At 45.7% G+C, this 18,609-nt stretch overlaps 2 protein-coding genes across 6 annotated transcripts; one reads left to right on the top strand and one right to left on the bottom strand.

Annotated features, from left to right (window-relative positions):
* Window positions 1-2,116: 2,116 nt before the first annotated feature.
* On the top strand, window positions 2,117-12,763 carry LOC135366995 (endothelin-converting enzyme 1-like). Of its 5 annotated transcripts, none has more exons than XM_064600037.1 (20): window positions 2,117-2,372; window positions 4,315-4,454; window positions 5,431-5,481; window positions 6,157-6,387; window positions 7,537-7,727; window positions 8,450-8,641; window positions 8,748-8,819; window positions 8,908-9,053; window positions 9,190-9,409; window positions 9,476-9,574; window positions 9,844-9,921; window positions 10,420-10,513; window positions 10,607-10,667; window positions 10,735-10,818; window positions 10,873-10,940; window positions 11,009-11,127; window positions 11,501-11,566; window positions 11,658-11,753; window positions 11,837-11,899; window positions 11,981-12,763. In XM_064600037.1, coding segments are annotated over exons 1-20 (2,187 nt in total). In that variant the 5' UTR covers window positions 2,117-2,370; the 3' UTR covers window positions 12,095-12,763. The 5 variants fall into 5 exon arrangements, with proteins under 5 accessions (XP_064456107.1, XP_064456105.1, XP_064456106.1 ...); XM_064600035.1 differs by having other exon boundaries at window positions 10,583-10,667; XM_064600036.1 differs by having other exon boundaries at window positions 2,118-2,372; window positions 10,583-10,667; window positions 11,837-11,895.
* Window positions 12,764-14,291: 1,528 nt separating this feature from the next.
* LOC135366997 (transcription initiation factor TFIID subunit 11-like) lies at window positions 14,292-17,303 on the bottom strand. Its single transcript, XM_064600040.1, has 2 exons — window positions 16,729-17,303; window positions 14,292-15,268 (listed from the first exon to the last, which is right to left on the bottom strand). Exons 1-2 carry the CDS (start codon window positions 17,031-17,033, stop codon window positions 14,992-14,994), a joined length of 582 nt encoding a protein of 193 aa, XP_064456110.1. The 5' UTR covers window positions 17,034-17,303; the 3' UTR covers window positions 14,292-14,991.
* Between the last annotated feature and the right edge of the window lie 1,306 nt (window positions 17,304-18,609).

Raw genomic sequence — 18,609 nt, 5'->3', positions numbered from 1 at the left:
CATTGATGGATGTAGACGTATATATGCTGGCTATGTGACTTCGAGCAGCAGTCGAACCGCAAGTGCAACGCGTACGTGTACCGGGTGGAGAAGCAAACCAGCATGAAAACGTCCGGCGTGCAAGGAGCATATATAGGCTGTTCCTCTCCCTCCCCTCCCTCAAGAAGCGCGACAATGAGCGGAGGCCTCGGATTGGTCTCCTCAAAACGGTCTCCTGCGATGATTGGACAAATCGTTTGTGAGGGAGCAATGAATGAGGGGGCGCTGCGTATTGTCGCGAGCTTCTTGAGAAGGAGAGGGAGAGGAAAAGCATAAATTGTATGTTTGTATGTTTTCTATTGATCGTAAATCATGAATTACGCAACGGATGAATCCCGTTCATTTTACGTTGGGGTCAAAGTAACGGCATCTTTTATTAGGCGAGGAGAAATTTTCACACTTTACCGTGTATTCACACGAGCGACATCCACATGGAATATTCTAGTGGAAGAGAAAGCAAAAACTACTCGCGGGGCGGAAGTTCCGCCGTGTCTTATGTTGAGCATTCGCACGGCACCGGAATATCGGGAGTGGCACACGTAGCAGACACAGCACAGCTAGTGCTCTAAGCACAGCGCATAGCAGACGACACCATCGGCCCTGTCGTCTGCTACCGTGTGTAGAAGAGCACGAAAAGACATGACGTTGAGCACTCGCGCGCACGTGGCAGCAGAAAGCTATGACGTTTTTCGCACCTTTCGTTGGAGTATTCTGGGGAATGTCGCTCGTGTGAATACACGATTAGTGTATTAGTAATGGCCCTACGCAGCTGCAGCTGCGTAGGGCCATTTTTCGTTCCTGATCTTCGAATACTTCGGGCTCCGGCACTTGTTTCGGATAGTTTCGGTGCCCCCATTGCCACTTCTTCCTCCACGTCTCTATCTCCTTTTTCTTCTCTCTCCGCCACAACTGTTACGGAAAGACCTACATCACGGCTATCGACGTTGGCGGGCCCAATAGAGCTCGGTATTTGATTCAGTTACTGCCCCGTTCGGTCGTTCGTTGTCGAATGTATGCACTCGGTACTCTGTTTTAGCACGACCCTTCAGTAACTAATTAATACAATTAATTATATTTATAATTCACGTATTCGGCAGCACATCATAGATAGAAGAGTGTTGCGCGTGGAAAGCTGTCGATTCCGTCATTCAATATGGATAAAATACTTCTAATAAAATAAAATCTTTCTCGCACCAATGCTGTACAAGGACACAGGAACTTCGTAAATTGCAGATACTGATCGAGCAATTAAGACAAACGCCTCACTAACACCCAAGCAATTATTTCAAAGACAGCGGTTTTCGTTACCTTTACTTTGATATCCCATTACTTCCAACCATCTAAACCATTACTTTGATAACAATGAATAATGAATTAGTAGAATTATTTTATGTGGATGTGCAGAGGAGTGGGTAAAACCACCAGGTGCGAGACGAAATAAAACGGGCTTTTTACCGGGCACCTGATGCAACAATTCATCGATGAATTGAGCGGATGACAAATCGACCGATCATAATAAAAGCGCATGGTCTGTTTGCAATCATACACAAGGAAGAATGCTCGATGCTCCGCGAACAGGCCAAACAATCAACTGTAATAACTAAATCTAACTGCTTATAGCGGACATGGAGACCACTGAAAAATGTTTTTTCAGTCTTTGCAGTGTAAGTCGTATTTCGTAATAGCTGTCTTGGCATGATCTTTCCTGGTTGGAATTAGTTCGCACTGGTTCTAGTTGTCTTTGTATGAGCTATCTTGGTATAAGTTGAGTGTCATATGAATTGTCCGGCGGGAGTTTGTACCAGGTATAGAGTTGCCTGGTACGAGCTAGTGTGGAGCCGGTCACTCCGTGAATTCTGCCAGAGGCCTTGCGCAACCGTAGTATTAGTGACGCGTGGACATCTTGTACCGTCTTGTAGCCACAGATTATACAATTTCACGTGGCGTTAAGCCATGCAGCGGCGCCTATATATGTACACAACGAGAACAAGAAACAGTTTACTGGTTTACAATGGGATATAGCAGCTCCGCTTATCTCTCCAGAGATATTACTGGAGTGCTTGGCTGAGATATAGTTCTCGGGATGATAAAAGTACCAGCAGCAACGGAGTCGGCAGGTGAAGAAGAAAAAAAAAAGTACCGCGGACATGCAAGTTGTGGGTCAGTCAGGCAATATGCTCCAGTTTGCTTTGCAGAAAAACCTGTTCGCACTATGCACTCACCGCATGCGCTAGGTGCAGAAACATACCATCATACACCGGGCAGTTGCGAAGTGTGCGTTGTGGTGTCGCGGGAGTGTCTGGATTCTAAACGTGAGACAAAGCGGAGAAAATGTAAGTAGGAAAAGTCTACATGTTTTTATTGTGTACTTTCCCCGAATGATTATGTGAAGGTTCACCGACGGCAGTGGAGATTCACGAAGCCGAGAGCGTATGACAAGTTCACACGTTGATTAGAAGAAACGTGTAGAACAAATTAATTATTCTCGTGATTGCCGAGACGCCAGGAGAGTCGGAAGACACAGTGTATTATACGTGGATTATAGTGGATTATTTTGTAGGACTATGGATGAAGCAACATATGGCACCCTGTCGCATATCATTCTCCGCAACTTCTAGTTTCCGTCGCGTTTTCAAGTACGGTTACGCTAACTGATAAAAGTCCTTTTCTTTCTGATACGTCTCACTCCAGTTGTCACTTCACACATGTACACAGAGCAGTCTTGAATAGTCATTGCCGTACGGCGGCGTAGTTACTGAGACTCACGAGTATTTCTAGCCTTCTACAGCGACGTTTTCGCTCTCGAAGTGTCTTGAAATACGGCCGAAAGGTCGGTGTTGTAATGATCGCCGTGGAGGGATAGCCTCCAGTGCATGCCTGCTCTTCGTTTTTAGGGCGAGGGTAGTACTATTTTTGAAACGTGATGTGGGCAAGCATAGGGCTTGTCCCAACCGGCCGAAAGGTCGCGGCGGGGCAGCACTGCTTCCAGTGCTGTTCCTGGAAAGAGGCAGCTTTGATGTGATGGAAGCACTGCGCGCAGCCTATTCAGGTTGCGGCTCAGAGCCCTTGGGACCCTTCAGAACGCGTCTCCTGTTTCGGAAGCTCTTGAATGATCTTGAGCAGTCTGTGCTGAGCATTTCGCGGTTCTGCCGCACGCGGGCTCTGTCAATGCTCAATGTATCGCTATCGGAAGTGTTTGTCACGTGCGTGAAACCAGTAGGTGAGCGAGTGCAAAGCATAGCATAGCTATACTGTATACCTGGCTGGTGTGCGCCCACCTCTGGAGTCGATCGAGGCCCTCTAACAAAAGACTCAGGTCCAGAGCCGCCGATATCTCGCCTTCCGGTCGGAGACTTTGGCTTCGATCTGTGAAAGTTCTTTGTGGAGTTTGCACGTTCAGGCTTCCTTGATGACACGTTTGTCGTCTACCGCTCGTTTCTACGGGCGATGCCGAGCAAAAACTGCCACCCATGTGTGTGTGCTTTTATTTTTGGAAGTGATATAACGACAGTTTTGTACCTCCCAAAATCTTCCTCTACAGGACGATGGCAGGGGCGGATCCAGACCCTCGGTTTGGGTGGGGGGGGGGGTTCTTTGTCGGAACGCGTAGTGGGGGAGGAGTGAGATGGAAATCCAATGTATAAACTGACATGTTTTTTTTTGGGGGGGGGCGATCCCCCCACCCCTGGATCCGCCACTGGACGACGGACATGTTGCCTTTGTCGCTTGCAGGAAATACTCGATATTTTCTTCGAACAGCCGCAGTCATAAATCACAGAATGAAACCACTGCCAAAATGTGGCGCTGGTAGTCTATAAGCCAAATGAAGTACACGCAATAGAGCTGTTTATTGACACGAGCTTTCATGCAGTGGTCTGCATTTCATCGACACATCACACTGTGATTACACCTAATGAAATGATGCAGTCCACTGCATGAAAGCTTGTGTAAATAAACAGTTGAAAGCTCCACAGCGTGCGCTTTCATTGTGCTTATGCATCTTGGACGCTCGCTGATTCCTGTATACCCCTTGGATTTGCCTCTCCTGGTAGCCTAGAAGGATCGGGAGATCCAGGGGAGCGGGAATCCGTAGACAGAGGCCTTGGATGGATTCCAGTCCCCATGTTGACATTTTTCCATCCCTCTTTGATAAGAAATCACGAAAGATAATCTGCACACTCAATACAGTTCGTTTCCGGCGAACCGTTTTTCAGGATGGTACTGTGTATATCTATCACGACAAATTGCTTTGTTATTGAACTTTGTGGCATACAGGCACGGTGCACTGGCGCACCTACGCTTCTGGTGGGATTACCGGCGGTCTGCAGTCATCGGTCTGGTGGTGTCCATCGCCGCAGTCCTCATCATTGTCATTATCGTCGCGTCGGCTACCTTGCCGGCCAGGCAGCCGACAGGTGAGCATACAGGGTGGAATTCGAAACCAGTTCAGCTGGGACAAACACTGAACACATACAAGTACGCAACAGTGATGGCCAGTAGTTAACTACATGTAGTTAAACTACTAGTTAGACTACCTGATTGTAGTTAAAAAGTAGTTAGCAACTACTTTCAGAAATGTAGTGGTAACTATATAGTTAAACTACTATTTTAAGTAGTTCACTACAGTAGTTAGGTTACTGAAGGCGCCAACTACTTCCGATTTTGCCTCGAGCTTTTTTTACGGCATGATTGTGCTTCCGACTTTTACCTTGAGCTACTTGTATGATGAAAACGGAGGTGCAGAGCAATTATGTCGTGCATGTGTACTAAATCTTCACTTTTAATGCTTGTCTAGTGAAGCCTCATTTGTTGTGAAATAATTCTGCAACTTAATTCATTGCGTATAGGCACAGAAAGAATCCCGCCGCACGCTTTGTATTTGAAGATCGTAGCAATGGCTTGAGCCAAATTTATCATTGGTTGTGATTCATATTTAGGTGTCCAAGAACACTACAAGGGGTCGGTGTTGGCGGGCGTTAGGTAGTTATAGATGTAGTTAAACTACATTGCAGTAGTTAAACGTAGTTAAAAGTCACTAGTTAAAAGTAGTGAAAAGTAGTTGAACTACTAGTTAAACTTCTCCATCGCGAAGTAGTTAGTCGTTATAGCTAAACTACTGTAGAAGTACTTAGTGGCCATCACTGCAAGTACAGTCGAGCTCTTGTGGAAAAGTGCCGGTTAGACGGCAGTAGTTTTCCTCTCGAGTCTGTGGGTCGGATAGAAGTATAGCTAAACAAAAGCAATTCGATACAATAACTCGCACGGCCAAGGTAGGACATATATGCCGACCACAAGAAAGGTTGCAAGCAATGTGGATGCATTTAGCGTTGCACGAAAAAAGTGCGCGTGAGGATTGAATATGGATTTAACTCTTGAATATGATTGTTGCAGAGCCTGTGAAAGTTCGAACCATATGCGGCACGACAGACTGCCTCCAGATGGGTGAGCATTGCGAGTCGAGCCCGTTTATAACGATATTGACGGGAACGCGAAATACGACCGATTCAGTCGTTATATACAGGGCATTCTAATTTTTGTTTTAAGCCATGAGAGCAGCATGGATGCCGTTTTTGTACTTGAGTTACACCGAAATTACCGAAAATTACCGAAAATCTGATTACCGAAAACTCATTAACAAACGCTGTAATTAGGGGTTTCCGAGCTAAAGTGAAAAGAAGGAAAAGGGAGATAATCCTCGTTGAAAGTCATTTTATTCTTTAAAAATTTCGCCTAATTCGTCGCCTAATTTTGATATGGAAATGAGCCGAAACCGCGTGGATCCTCCGACAATCCGATCGTTGTATTGTAATTCCGCTAGTGGTTCCACAGTAGATAAAAGTACGAGTATCGTTATATCCGAGCACGTCCGAAGACTTTTCGCGTTTTGACGGTCGCCCGGAAGATCTCCGATCGTTATATGCGAGCAAGCGGTTTCACAACGATCGTTATATCCGGAGGTCTTGTTTAGATGTATTTTCCTGTTGCGAGCTGACAGGAGCCAGCACGATCATAATACCGTAAGTTAGTGTTACATGCAAGATCATAATAAACGATCTCGACTGTATACAGACAGGTTGTGACATCTTTGCTAAGATTCCGTCGTTCCTGTAACGCTAGCCCAGCGTCTCCAAGACTCCATGAACAAGTCTGTCGACCCGTGTGACGACTTCTACCTCTTCGCCTGCGAGCGGTGGGACTACGTCAGCAACATCTCTATTTGGCAAACAGCGTCCAATAACATTCAGCACGACATCAGAGATACCAAAGAAGCTCTCATGAATGGTCAAAGTCGACCTACCGATGCAGCGGAAAGCTACTTTGTCGATTTCATCCAGCACTGTCGGAAAGGTGTGTGAGAATAATGTTCTTGCATGAATATCGGGCAGTGTCTGCACAGACAGATTTCTATAGAATTTGTATCTTTATCTGTATGGATGTTGTTTTCTTGATGTACCGTGTATTTTTCTTTTTAAGTTGCAGGGGAGGTCTGCGACTTCGCCGAAACATATCCCAAGCAGCGCAATATACTGGCCTAATATTGGCAGAATATCTGCAATACTGGTCAAATACGCGGGACTAATACTGGACCACTAAAAACAGCTACATGCGTGACGACGGGATGAGTGTAGATATTGGTGTTTCACCGCAGGAATAGACATCTCCCTATTTATAAACAAATGACGTCATAGTGTTTGACAGCGCCACCAATTTGGTAGAGTTGAACTACGCTCGAACCTATAGGGGCGAACAGGGTCGCGCGGGAAGCCACGGTCTTGAGGGGATTACGATGGTCCCTGAAAGGGACGCGACATTCCTGGAACCCAGCCCTCCCCTTCCGATTTGTTTCGGTTTCAGTCGGCATGTCTACCAACGTCGTTCCTCGGGTAGAGGTCTATTGAGACCCTTCCCTATACTGTACCAGTATTACCAATATGCAACCAATATCGGGCCAAGATGTGCTGTTTGGGATCTGGTATACTGTCATATTCCTCTTGCACAAAACACACTCCAAACCTAAATACAGAAATACTCTCATTTCTGAATAGACCTCTACCCGAGAAACGTCATCATATGACGTTGGTAGACAGACTGAAACGGAAATAAATCGTAAGGGGAGGGCTGGGTTCCACGAATAGGCACTTGTTCGCTGTCTTCTATTGAAAGAAAAGTAGGACCGAAGGCACCGTAATCCCCTCATGACCGGGGCTTTCGGGCACGACCTTGTTCGTCGCTAGCTCGGAGCATAGTTCAACTCTACGAAATTGGTAGCGCTGTCGAACACACTGACGTCATTTGTTTACAACCAAGGAGAGATCTCTTAACTGTGTGCCGGCTGCTTATGAGGCATCCCACACCCTGTCGACAGCGTTTAGTATTGCGTTTTTCTTTTTTTCATGCAAATAGTTCTTCACCCTGCACCTGCCCTTCAGGCTGCAGCCTGCCCTCCTTGCGACGGGAAGCATCTGAACCCAGTTTTTACACGAAATGTACTCTCAGATGTTCCAGAGTGGGACCCTGTGCTCGCAGAACTGGATAACTTAGGTGGATACCCATTATTTGGCACCCAAAAGGTTCCGTACAACTGGCTAGAAGCAGAAGCCCGCCTGGCTCATGTCAACCATAACCAAGCCGTCTTCCTCGTTCGTTTTGACATCGACCCGAAACGGAAGGACAGAAGGATTATTCGTGTAAGTGCCTGAGATCATCCGCCTTGTAACCAAACTTCTATAACGGATACGGGCCTAGGCTTCCGACTTTTCGGAATTATCCGATAGACTCCCTCCGTTGTTTTTTGCAAAACGTCGGATTTATCCGATTTTTCCAACGCCCACTGGGCGGCCTTAAGGATTTTCCCGTTTCTTCCTTCCTTCGTCCCCCTTCTTCCACACCTAGTTTTCGACTTCAAACTGATCCACAACTAAAAACAAAAAGAAAATGTCAGAAGTGGTAGACTCCTTCAGGGTAGCTGGACGCATGAATGGCCCAAAAGGAGGACACACTTTCCCCCTCTGTTCTATGTACCCTTGACCCTATAGTGACTCTACTTGACCCCGGCTACTGGGCAAGTTTGGCAGTTTTAAAATTTTGGGGCATATTTTGCTGCTCACTCACGCCACCTGGCCCACAGAAACAAGTCTACGGAGTGCGCGAACTTTAAACGTAACGATAACGCGTGCTATATGTCAGAGTTCAAGGTCGCGGTTCTGGATCTGCTCAAGTGAGGTCCAGGACGGATCCAGGATCCCGTCCAGAAGCTAAACAGTGTGGTGTTTCGAGCTGTTTTTTTTTTTTTTTTGCACTTTACTTATGTACATTTCTGTGTGCGAAAATCATACTGAAGTACGTCAGCCCAACCCACAGTGCACAGATATACTGTAACTTGGGCTTTGATGCAAGCTGTGCTTTCCAGATAGGCTATCAACCAAGCATGTTTCCCGACACTTTTCTGAGAACGCGCACTGCCGTGATGGGCCTGGAGCACTTCTTGCACGACGTGTCCGATGCCTATCGTCGCATCCTCAATATTACCACAAACAACACAGAGACCGACATAAGAGACCAGATAGCATCTCTACTTGGCTTCGCGGGGCACCTTAACAAGGTGGTTCACTACAAGTCTATTACAAAACCTTTGGTATTAATAAAAAGCAATTCACTAAGTAACCGTGCGGCAGTGTGGCCGTTACCTCATGAGCTCTTCTGTGCAGATACTCCAAGCTTCTCAGAAAGCTGCGCCAGAGAGAATGACCATACGAGACCTTAGCAATAAAGTACCCGAGGTAGAGTTCAGAAGATTTTTCTGTTTGCCTCGTTACCCTTCCAGATACTGCGGAGCAATGGCCATATAGCATTAAAATTATCTTTCAGGTGGACTGGCTGACGTACCTTAATATACTGATAAACCCCATCCTCGACGAAGTTACCGAAATCCGGAGTGGTGACCCCATTATTGTTGAGAATACAGAGACGTTGTCAAAGCTCACAGCATTTATAGCAAGGAAGGAGCACCAGAGGTATTTTAGCAGAGGGTCTCGGCTGTGAGAGCCAAGAGAAACTTCCATGACCGTCTGTATGGATTAAAACTTGCTAGCGCTATTTCATGACATAAAGGTGATTCCAGATGATGCCACATGCAGAATTTGGTTTCAGGGAAGTTGCAAATTACATTGGCTACAAGTTCATCGTCAATTCCATCCTCTTCTCACCGTACACGGATGTCCAGCACGCATTCTACAGCTTCAGTGAAGCTTACGCTGTTAAGTTCGACCGCAACATGAAGTGTAAAGAGCTAGCTGAAACACTGAAGTTAGTGTACTACCATCATTACTTCAAGATTAATCTCAAGAAATTTGCGGAACCACGTGCTCTAGTAAGCCAGAGTACAGTACATGCTGTTATGTGTTGGTCATTTTCCTTTTGTAACATAATTCACCAGATATTACACATGCTGTGGGATGTAACAAAGCAATTTGAATCAACCATGAAAACGGCAAAGTGGATAGACAAACAAACAAGAGAGCTGCTCCTCAGAAAGGTATGCTAAGCTCCGCGTTACCTGTACAGGGTCGACCTTTTCGGGTTAAGCACCTTTCCAGAGTTTGGGGTGAAACCGGGTGCTAGTCAATACATTTGAGTGTTACCAAGTTATTATCTTTCTCTCTGTCCAACAATGAATCAAGAGCAATTAATCAATCAACAATACTCAAGAGGAATTGGGTTTAACTCGAAAAAGCCATACCCTAATTACGTGTCAAATGGGAACCTTCAGTGAAGTTTAATGGCAGGGTAATTCTTTCATTGCAGCTGAAAAGGATTCAGCATTTTGTTGGATACCCAGACTGGTTGCTGAATGGAGACAATGTGTACAGGTTTTATGATATGGCAAGTGGAACCATGAATACTGTAGGATGCAAAGCAATACGTCCAGGCACCATATGGTGGTGTTGGTGGTGATACTGGTCGATTTTAAACGAACACACATATTATGTTAAACAGTGGTGCTAAGCCCCCGAGAACATTTATCACTCATGCTAGGGTGGAAGTGTTTACATGGCGTTAGGCCGGCCCATCATTGGCGCCATCATTTTCACCACAAGTCCTAACGATACCTCTTATAATGTATTACCATGCTCTAAGTAATGGCATCTGCTCGAAATGCAACCATTCAGAGGAAAACCGAAAATGTCAGAGCAAAAAGGTCTGTGCCCTTGCAGACGTGTGCAGCTTAACAACAGTGCAGGAACAACAAGTCGAGTTCCACATGTTCCAAGGGCCCATTGCAGGCAAACCAGAGATCTTTCCGCATATGGGAAACTAGAAGTATAGCAGAATAAACTAGCTTCATTTGTGTGAAGGTGAAATTCCAAAACTGCATTACAGGATGGTGCACCCAACAGGAGTAGACCTTTCCTGACGCGGCTAACATACCACCGAGTACGACTGTACCAGAAACAAATAAGAGAACTGAATGCAAGTAGGAGCCCAGAGTTAGTGTTCTTCCTCTGTGACGGTGTCCACATTATCAATCGCTACATATTAGGAGATATTCCTTGTGCACACTTTGCAGAATCTGGGATGACATCACCGGCGAAATTATCAATGCTGCATACCAGATTAGGGACATCAATGTCAGTAAGGAATGGTTTCCAACTTAGAGCGTTCTGTTATCTACTGTATGCCCTCTGTGTGACGTAGTGCCAAAACACACTTTGCTTTCCACCAACCAGAAGTATATGCGGGAATGTTGCTGAAACCGTTCATCTTTCTGCGTGCGCCCAGGTAAGACTCAACGTTTTGCTGCCTCGGAAATGTATTACAGCGTTGTTGTTTCAGGTACGTCAACTATGGGACAGTAGGCTTCGTGGCAGGCCATGAAATTATTCACGCCTTCGATGATCGAGGTACGCATGCAGCTCTTTGATGCAACTTTGATAGACTTTGATGGACTTTGCACGCGTAAATCCCACAGGTACCACAATTGATGAGCACGGAGTAGACTTCAGAAGTGACCCGTGGCCCCGGGCTACAAGAGAGGAATTTTTAAAAAGGATGCGTTCCATTATTAGATTCTACGAAGATGAATTTCAGGTACGTGGGTCTGGTTCCAGAGGAAGTTACTCGGCTAATACATCTTGCTAAGAATGTGAAACTACATTCCAGTCAAGACCAAAAAGCTAAACTCGATATAAATGCGGGAGAACAAACTGACGATGAAACATTTAATTACAAGCGAGCGTGCTCCATAAGTGCGGAAGAGTGCTGATGAAGTGCTGATGAAGTGCTGATGAAGTGCAGGTTCATGCAAAAAATCTTATAAAATAAGCATTTTAAGCATTTGGTGCCTTGTTCTCCGTTTATTTCACCGTCAAGATCTTGAAACCAACAGCTTTTTTTTTTAACGTATAGTTGTGGCGGAAGCGTATTTCATGTGAGTTGCCAACTGCCTTTTTTGTCTTTTCAGATCGACGGTAATTATACAAGAAATGAAAACTTAGCAGATATGTCAGCCATCAGGTTTTCGTTCAGTGTGAGTTGTGTTTACTTCGACCGTGGCTATTCCTGTGGAAGAAAGGAAGGTGGGAGAAAAATATACGTATTGATTGATTATCTGCCTTCAGGCATACAAGGAGGATCCCAACAGCGAAGCGGAACCAGTGCTCCCAGGATTTGAGGACTACACCAGTGACCAACTATACTTCCTTTCATTTGCGTCGGTCAGTATTTCTATTTGCCACAACTCTGCATTTGCATACTATTTGGCCCCTTTGAATGTACCTGCCGCTTCTTCTGCTTCAAGATCTGGTGCAACAATAACAAGTATGACAACACATCCATTCATGGCCCTCATTCTTCAAGGTGGGTAGGTTTCACATTTTCACGTGTTGCAAAGTGAGTGAGTCCACATAAGAGAGATGTACTGAAATGGACCTGTTCCTTCTAGGGTCAATGGCCCGCTGATGAACTTGCAAGAATTCTCCGATGTATACAAGTGCTCACCGGGCAGCCGCATGAACCCGAAGGACAAGAGAGTTGTATGGGGTTGATGCGTGAATGAGAGTTCTGTGAAATAGCAGTGAACCTTCTGCAACGTCAACAGGAAGGCCACATCACTGTTGCTGCGCAATGAAATGATGCAACATTTGGAACAGAAATACTTGAAACCAGGCCTGTGACATCCGCATAGCACCTTTTCTGTGGGACCATATATCATTAGAGCCTGATGTTTTAGAGTTTAACCCAATTCTTTCACGAATTTGCACCCCAAATTGAGGGTTGCCTCTTTATGGTGAAACCTGATTTTTACCTGGCAATTTGCCCTCACTGAGACGTGTGTAGGTGTGCACACTAACTTGTTTGGCAGCAAATAATAATAATAATAATAACAACTTTATTTGGCTCAACATTGGACCCAGAGTACCGGGAAAAAAAGCTACACTGGGTAGCTTGATGCGTCCAGTTACATCACCGCAAATGCAGTTCCATCACCGTTGGTACCAAACCAGTACAGTTAGTTTGAGTAACTGAGCCTGGTTTCTCCCCGAATCTAGCGTACTAGACATTGTTCCACCCGAATTCGTACAAATTTAGAGCGCATGTTTACTTACCCTATTTTTACCCCCTGGATTTAGAAAAAAATATTTCTCAAAAGCTTCAGGCTCATATCACATCATACATGTGGCATGAAGGTAAGGAGAATAAAGCTGTTAGTTGTTCACGCATTCCATATACGTGCATGTACACATGTGCAACGGAAAAGCAGCTGAAACTCTGTAACTCAAACATTGCCATACCAGAACTGGACAGCTGTTTTAGCCTTACTTGGCCTTCATCAGCAACACACAGGAAGGCAGCGTTTGAGGCGGTTCCGTCAGAAGGTCACGTAGAATGTGGCGCCCTCTCGTGAGGGTGAGAGGACATCCCGTCCTACGTGACCTTCTAACACCACCCCCATCAAATGTGATGTCCTCCCGTCAGCACGAACGGACATCACGGCACTTCAGACTCTATTCTCACAGTTGGTTGCACAGCTTTCTAGCAAGCATTTGAGCTACGTTGTGGAACAACCAAATGCAATGCCGCACCTTATGAGATTCGGTGCAGGCACCTCAGACTTATCACGACGTAACCTAATCGAGTCGGAACTTGTGGCAACCAGAATTCGCAAAATTCAGTGACCCCGAATATGTGGCCCGTATTCTATTCGCGAAAAAAATTGGGGCCATGAAAGTGACGAGCTTCACAGTGTTTGGGCAATAGTTTTAGGTTGGCATTAGCACGGACAAAAAATTTCCGTAGATTTTACTGTAATGTCACGCAGCAGAAGAGACATACCAAGGGTGTTCTTGTGGCGATATTCCAGGGCCAATTTGGTGCTCCATGGAAGCAGATTCATGCAACATTCCAGATTTTTAGGCAGGGAGGCGTGGCAATGTGGGATACACTCTGGAACTGGGACACTCATTGTTATCGTACAGTTAGCAACATATTGAAGATTGACCAAACGCCAGGAAAACGCAGGTTTATAAAAGCGATAAAAATGCCTACGTAAATAGTACCGAGTAACCGCCTCCTGCTTCATTCCGACGAGGGGGTCTGCATAGGCTCCGAAACGTCAATGTCTGTTGTTAAATTTTAATTCGTCGTGTGATTTTTATCGCTTTTATAGCAACATATTGTTGTTTACATAACGTTTTGCGTTGAAATATACTGGCTGAACGAGCGAGACCAAATGGTAGAGGAGGAGGAGGAGCAGAGAGTTGTGCGAGGGAAATAGGAGAGGGCAAAAGCTAAGCATATCAGCAGAGGAAGCGCTCATTCAGCAGCATCAACAAAAATCATCCGCTTTGTTCTGTTTGGACTGCACGGATAAGATGATTGAAGTTGTCGCACCACACCTTTTCATTATTCTCCCTCTCTACTACATTGGTGGGCCACTGCGTAACCGCGTCCCACCTTTCACATTCCGTGACCAAATTATTTTAAGGGGTTCAGGGAATTTGTTGGAACTCTTTCATCAACTGCATTCAGTGTTAAGTTACAGGCAAAACCAATACTGCCCTTCAGTCGGCACAAGCAAAAAATGACCACCTGTGCCAGTCAAATACTAGCCAGGTGGCAACCCCAAATCCTAATCGGGTTCTAATCCCCCCCCCACCCCAAATGCGCGGCAACACAATAAAAGCATCTGCGCGACACAGCATTATCCGTCACGTAAGATACACACCGGCACACACGACATTTAAAACACTGTATGACTGTTCCCGGCATTTGACCATTTATTTTCTTTTCTTTTTTAACAGCGTTTTTCGTAACCTCGTTGGTTGGTTGTACGTAGCCGTAGTGGAGGACGGTGCAGTGCTCAACTTTGTAGAAGTATCTTCTCTTTTATTAACCCTCAACCCTCAACCTAACCCTTTTATCAACCCTGGTGGTGCGGTCGCACAACATGTTGTAAAACAGGATAACAACGGGCTGGGAATCAGTATCAAAGGTGACAAAGAAAATAAGATGCCCATCTTGACAAGTAAAATCTTCGAGGGCATGGCTGCTGACCTTACGGAGCAATTGTACGTAGGAGATGCAATTTTATCCTCTCTGTTTCTTCTTCTTTTTTTCTGTTCTTCCTTCCTCTTATTTCTATACCGGTTCTGCATACATCATGGGATCAAGCCAGAGTGTGTGATTCTGCAGCTTTAGTTTTGTGTTTTTAATTTTTCTCTTTATTTTCCTTCCTTCTTTTTGTTTTCTTTCAGCATTTTCAATCAGAACTACAGCTCTTAGGTGCTTCACGTGACCGACTTCTAGCATTGCAATGTCCTGTATTTTTCTAGATTAGGTGTTTCACGCGTGTTCCCTCAATCTGGTTACTGGTGCTCAGTTTGCTCACCTCTCGCTACACACGGTGACAAGCTTTTTGTGGCACGTGCCATCACACAAGGTTGCTTGGTTACCTCATCGGTAATATATCGGCCGTTTCTTTCCATTTGGGATGAATCCACGAGTACGAAGGCGGCGCACAGCCTCCCGAAGATGCTTGGGCTGAAGGGGTCCCGTCTCACCTTGCAGTTCCAGAACGTCTAGGGCTTCCTCGACCACTTCACCCACAAATACCTTTGCGATGCCTGACAAAGCGATCACCACATTCTGCGATACGGAGCACCCCGTTATGGACTGCACCAGTCGCTTGATGGCTGCTTTCGGGAATGCCGCCCTGCGATACATCTCGTACCTGCAAGGGGGCGCTTTGTTGTAGTGAGTGAAAGATCGGAATACGAAGCAACGTTTGCGCTAATGACGTGACTGCATGTTTGAAAATCACTCGATGAAACTTGAGTCACTAAATAAGCTACGCTTCAGAGTATCGACACCGAGTTCGAAGAGCGAGCATGCGCCATCTTGTTTCCGCAGCATTATGCTAGCAGTCTTTGATCCTCAAATGGGGATGATACTAGTGTGGTGCGGAAACAAGATGGCGCTCCTGCTCTCCCTTGGACCTCAGTGTCGATACTCTGAAGCGAAGCTTATTTAATGACTCTAGATGAAACATTCATTATTCCGCATCATTTGCAAGAGGGAACACTGCCAAACGTAGAGACGGGCCAATCCGAATCCGCAAATCCTAAACAGAGATTCGATATTCAAGAATCTGAATCCCTAGCGCCCGAAACGGCAAATCGAATCTTTCAAATCGACCAACCACGCTCGTTTGTTTCCTTTTAAAATTAGCGCCTCGTGAGACTCCCGAAAGCCTGATTGGCCCGTGGGCCCCTGGGTGCGCCAAAACCTCGGCATAGAGCTCCGACATTACAAGTTTAAAAGTAATATGGTTTTGCTTTCGATTGTTTCTTAGTTTTATGGAAAGAATTCATACCCAAGAGTTCATGTATTTCGTGTAGTCGATTAACAAAACAACAACAAAACAACAATAAAATGTTAACAAAGACCAGTACATTTCGTTTCCTGCTCAGCGTGTTACATGCAATGCACGTAAGTTTTATATCACACCGTTTAGTTGTAGAAGTGATTCTTTTAAGTTTTCTTTTTTCCTGAGGACAATAACTGATTGGAACAGCCTCCTGGACAGTGTGACGTTGTCGGAATCTGTTGCTGATTTTATGTCGCGTATTCAGGATCATTTGTAGTGTACTGTTGTATGACTGATGCTCTTGTTTTGTTTTACTACTTGGACCTCCAAGAAGGGGCCAGTAATATTCCAAACTAAAAAAAAATACATGTAAAATAAATTACATTTAAGAAGAAGTATATGGGTATGTTTTCTCCTGAAAGAGGACTATTATTCAATTTGTTTTTCGTTAAAGGAAGATATCAAATTCTGCTTCAAAACAGTTCTCAGTGGAAGTGTTTTTTGACAGGCTTTTTCGTAAGATTCGTGGATTCGCAAAACCTTCCTTGGATCGGCAGAAGCGAAATGGCGTTGACAAGCTGGTGGTGCATGACTGTGTAGGACCCGAGTAGGACCCGTAAGTAGGACCCGTAAGTAGGACCCGAAAACTTCTTGTATCGGGTCTTACTTCACAGTCAGTCACCTTCCTTGGATTCGGGTTTGGATTCGGGTTCGGATTCGTCCCATCTCTAGCCAAAAGGCTCCTAGTATTGCAGTTCGTAAAATATACTGAAGCCAGCGCAAAGAGGGGACGCAGGACAGGTTTTCGGAACAAGAAAGATTACCGATTCAGTTGTTCCTCCGAAAAGCTTGACACCAGAACTTGCATCTTTTCCCTTTCTTCTTCATCTATCTGCTCCCGTGTTTTGTTCTGCACTGGCTGACTGTCGGAGCCCGCCGCAACTTCGTTGTTGAGTGAAGATGAATACGCTTCGGAGGTCGCAACAGCGGGTTCGTCCAGCATCTTAAGGTTGATTTCACTATCTGGAGAGTCTGGCTTCGTGTCGCTGCGGAAGTTTTCTGCATCTTCCGGGATGTTCTTTTCGGAATGACAATCCAGAGCTCCCCGAACATCACTTTTGTTTTCCATACTGAAGGCTTGTGGAAGTCTCAAATTCAAAAGCACGGCAGCGTGACAACAGGCATTGGCAGCAAAACGATACCGGTCTACACCGCAAACGAAAAACGTTTCCGTCTGTCCATTCTCCTCTCGCAGCGCTGTTCGCGAAGGCTATGAAAATGCAGTCGAACAGGGGGTAAGCACACACAAAATCGACTCTACAAGCACACAGAAAAATTGCCTCTAAACCATGCTCTAAACTCTAAACAGTGAATAAGGGCTACCAGCGGCTAGGGCTAGGGCACGCTGTGGTTATGGCTATGGCCACTTATGGCCACGAGCTGGCTATGGCCCCCTGACGCGCGTGTTTTGGCGGTTGATTTGCAGGGCAAAATGTGCCCATGGGTACGTCGAAGTACAGAGTGTGTGCACATAAAGTATTCACAACGCTTTGCATGTGCATACGTGTGCATGACTGCACACACCTTGTACGACGTGCTCGTTCCGGATTTCGTTCCTTCGTATGCTTTATGTTGCGCTCTTCATACCCAATAAATATGTTGCCCAGAAGCTGTTGTTTCCCCCTCTGGGGGTATGTACCGAGCTTCCAAGGGAGGGGGTATATGCATTGGTAGCCGAGCTACATTGGGCAATCTCAGAAATTTCATGGGGGCGTGGGGGTGCTGGCAAAGAGCAAGGGGGAAGGAATACCTGAAGACAAGTTCATTGCTTACCTCCCACTCCTGTGCTCAACCTCAGTTTAAAAGGCTGATAAATGAATTTTAAGTAGTAATTGGTCATTTTGTCATTATGTGCTCTTCTGCATTCGACTGACTGATTTGCCAGGAACCCATCTGCAAAAAAGGCATCTGTGCTGTAATAGGTTTTAAAATTGAAAAACCTGCATCGATTAAAACGGCCAACAGCAGACAAAGTCGTCACAGGGGCCGGCGAGGGGGGGGGGGGGGGGGGGGGGTCAGCCAGGGATGAAGCCCGCCCAACAATTGCTAGCACAAGGAGACGCGAGGAGGGGGCCCAGGCAGGACTCATCCGGAGTCATCCCCTGGGCCTGTACTCACTGCACTACTGTCATCCCCTGGACCTCGTCACTGGTGAGGGATTACCTGGCAATCACAAACGCAACAGCGGTTGTGTATGTAGATAAACAGTCAGCCAGAATTTCTTTCCTTGTCGTTCTTTTTTGCCACTAACTGCTGTCCCCATCTCACTGGTGTCTGTCATCTCCTGGTCTGCTGTACTCTCAATGTGCGGACTACATTCTCCGCTGGCGGACATGTACCTCTGTGACCGTAGGGTCACAGAGGTATATGTTTCTTTCTTATTCTTATCTTGTTACGGGGTATGCGAAGTGGATAAAATCTAGAGAACCCAGCCCCATCTTCTGCAGTCAGCACCCAAAAATTTATCTATAGGCACTCCCCTTTTTAACATCCTTCTGGGGGGTGCAACATGCGCAGGCGTCCAATTAAAAAAAACAGCTAAACAACAAAAACATGCCTGTTACCTTCCTGGTTTTCTCATTTGCACACACACTCTCACAAAGCAAGCAGAACTTATCTCACTCCTGTGTAGCAGGGATCTTACG

The sequence above is a fragment of the Ornithodoros turicata genome, chromosome 8 (assembly GCF_037126465.1).
Source record: "Ornithodoros turicata isolate Travis chromosome 8, ASM3712646v1, whole genome shotgun sequence".
Taxonomy (NCBI): Eukaryota; Metazoa; Arthropoda; class Arachnida; order Ixodida; family Argasidae; genus Ornithodoros; species Ornithodoros turicata.
The sequence above is the reverse complement of the archived record's forward strand: the minus strand, read 5'-3'. Positions and strand labels throughout refer to the sequence as shown.

What these genes read in the sequence shown, in the direction of transcription:
- LOC135366997 (XM_064600040.1), bottom strand. Translation starts at nt 17,033, where the DNA reads ATGGAAAACAAAAGTGATGTTCGGGGAGCTCTGGATTGTCATTCCGAA. An exon ending in TCGGAGGAACAACTGAATCG is followed by an intron (nt 15,269 to 16,728) that starts GTAATCTTTCTT and finishes GCCCCCTTGCAG; the next exon opens with GTACGAGATGTATCGCAGGG.
- LOC135366995 (XM_064600035.1), top strand. An exon ending in GACAGACTGCCTCCAGATGG is followed by an intron (nt 5,482 to 6,156) that starts GTGAGCATTGCG and finishes CTGTAACGCTAG; the next exon opens with CCCAGCGTCTCCAAGACTCC. An exon ending in GAGAGCTGCTCCTCAGAAAG is followed by an intron (nt 9,575 to 9,843) that starts GTATGCTAAGCT and finishes CTTTCATTGCAG; the next exon opens with CTGAAAAGGATTCAGCATTT.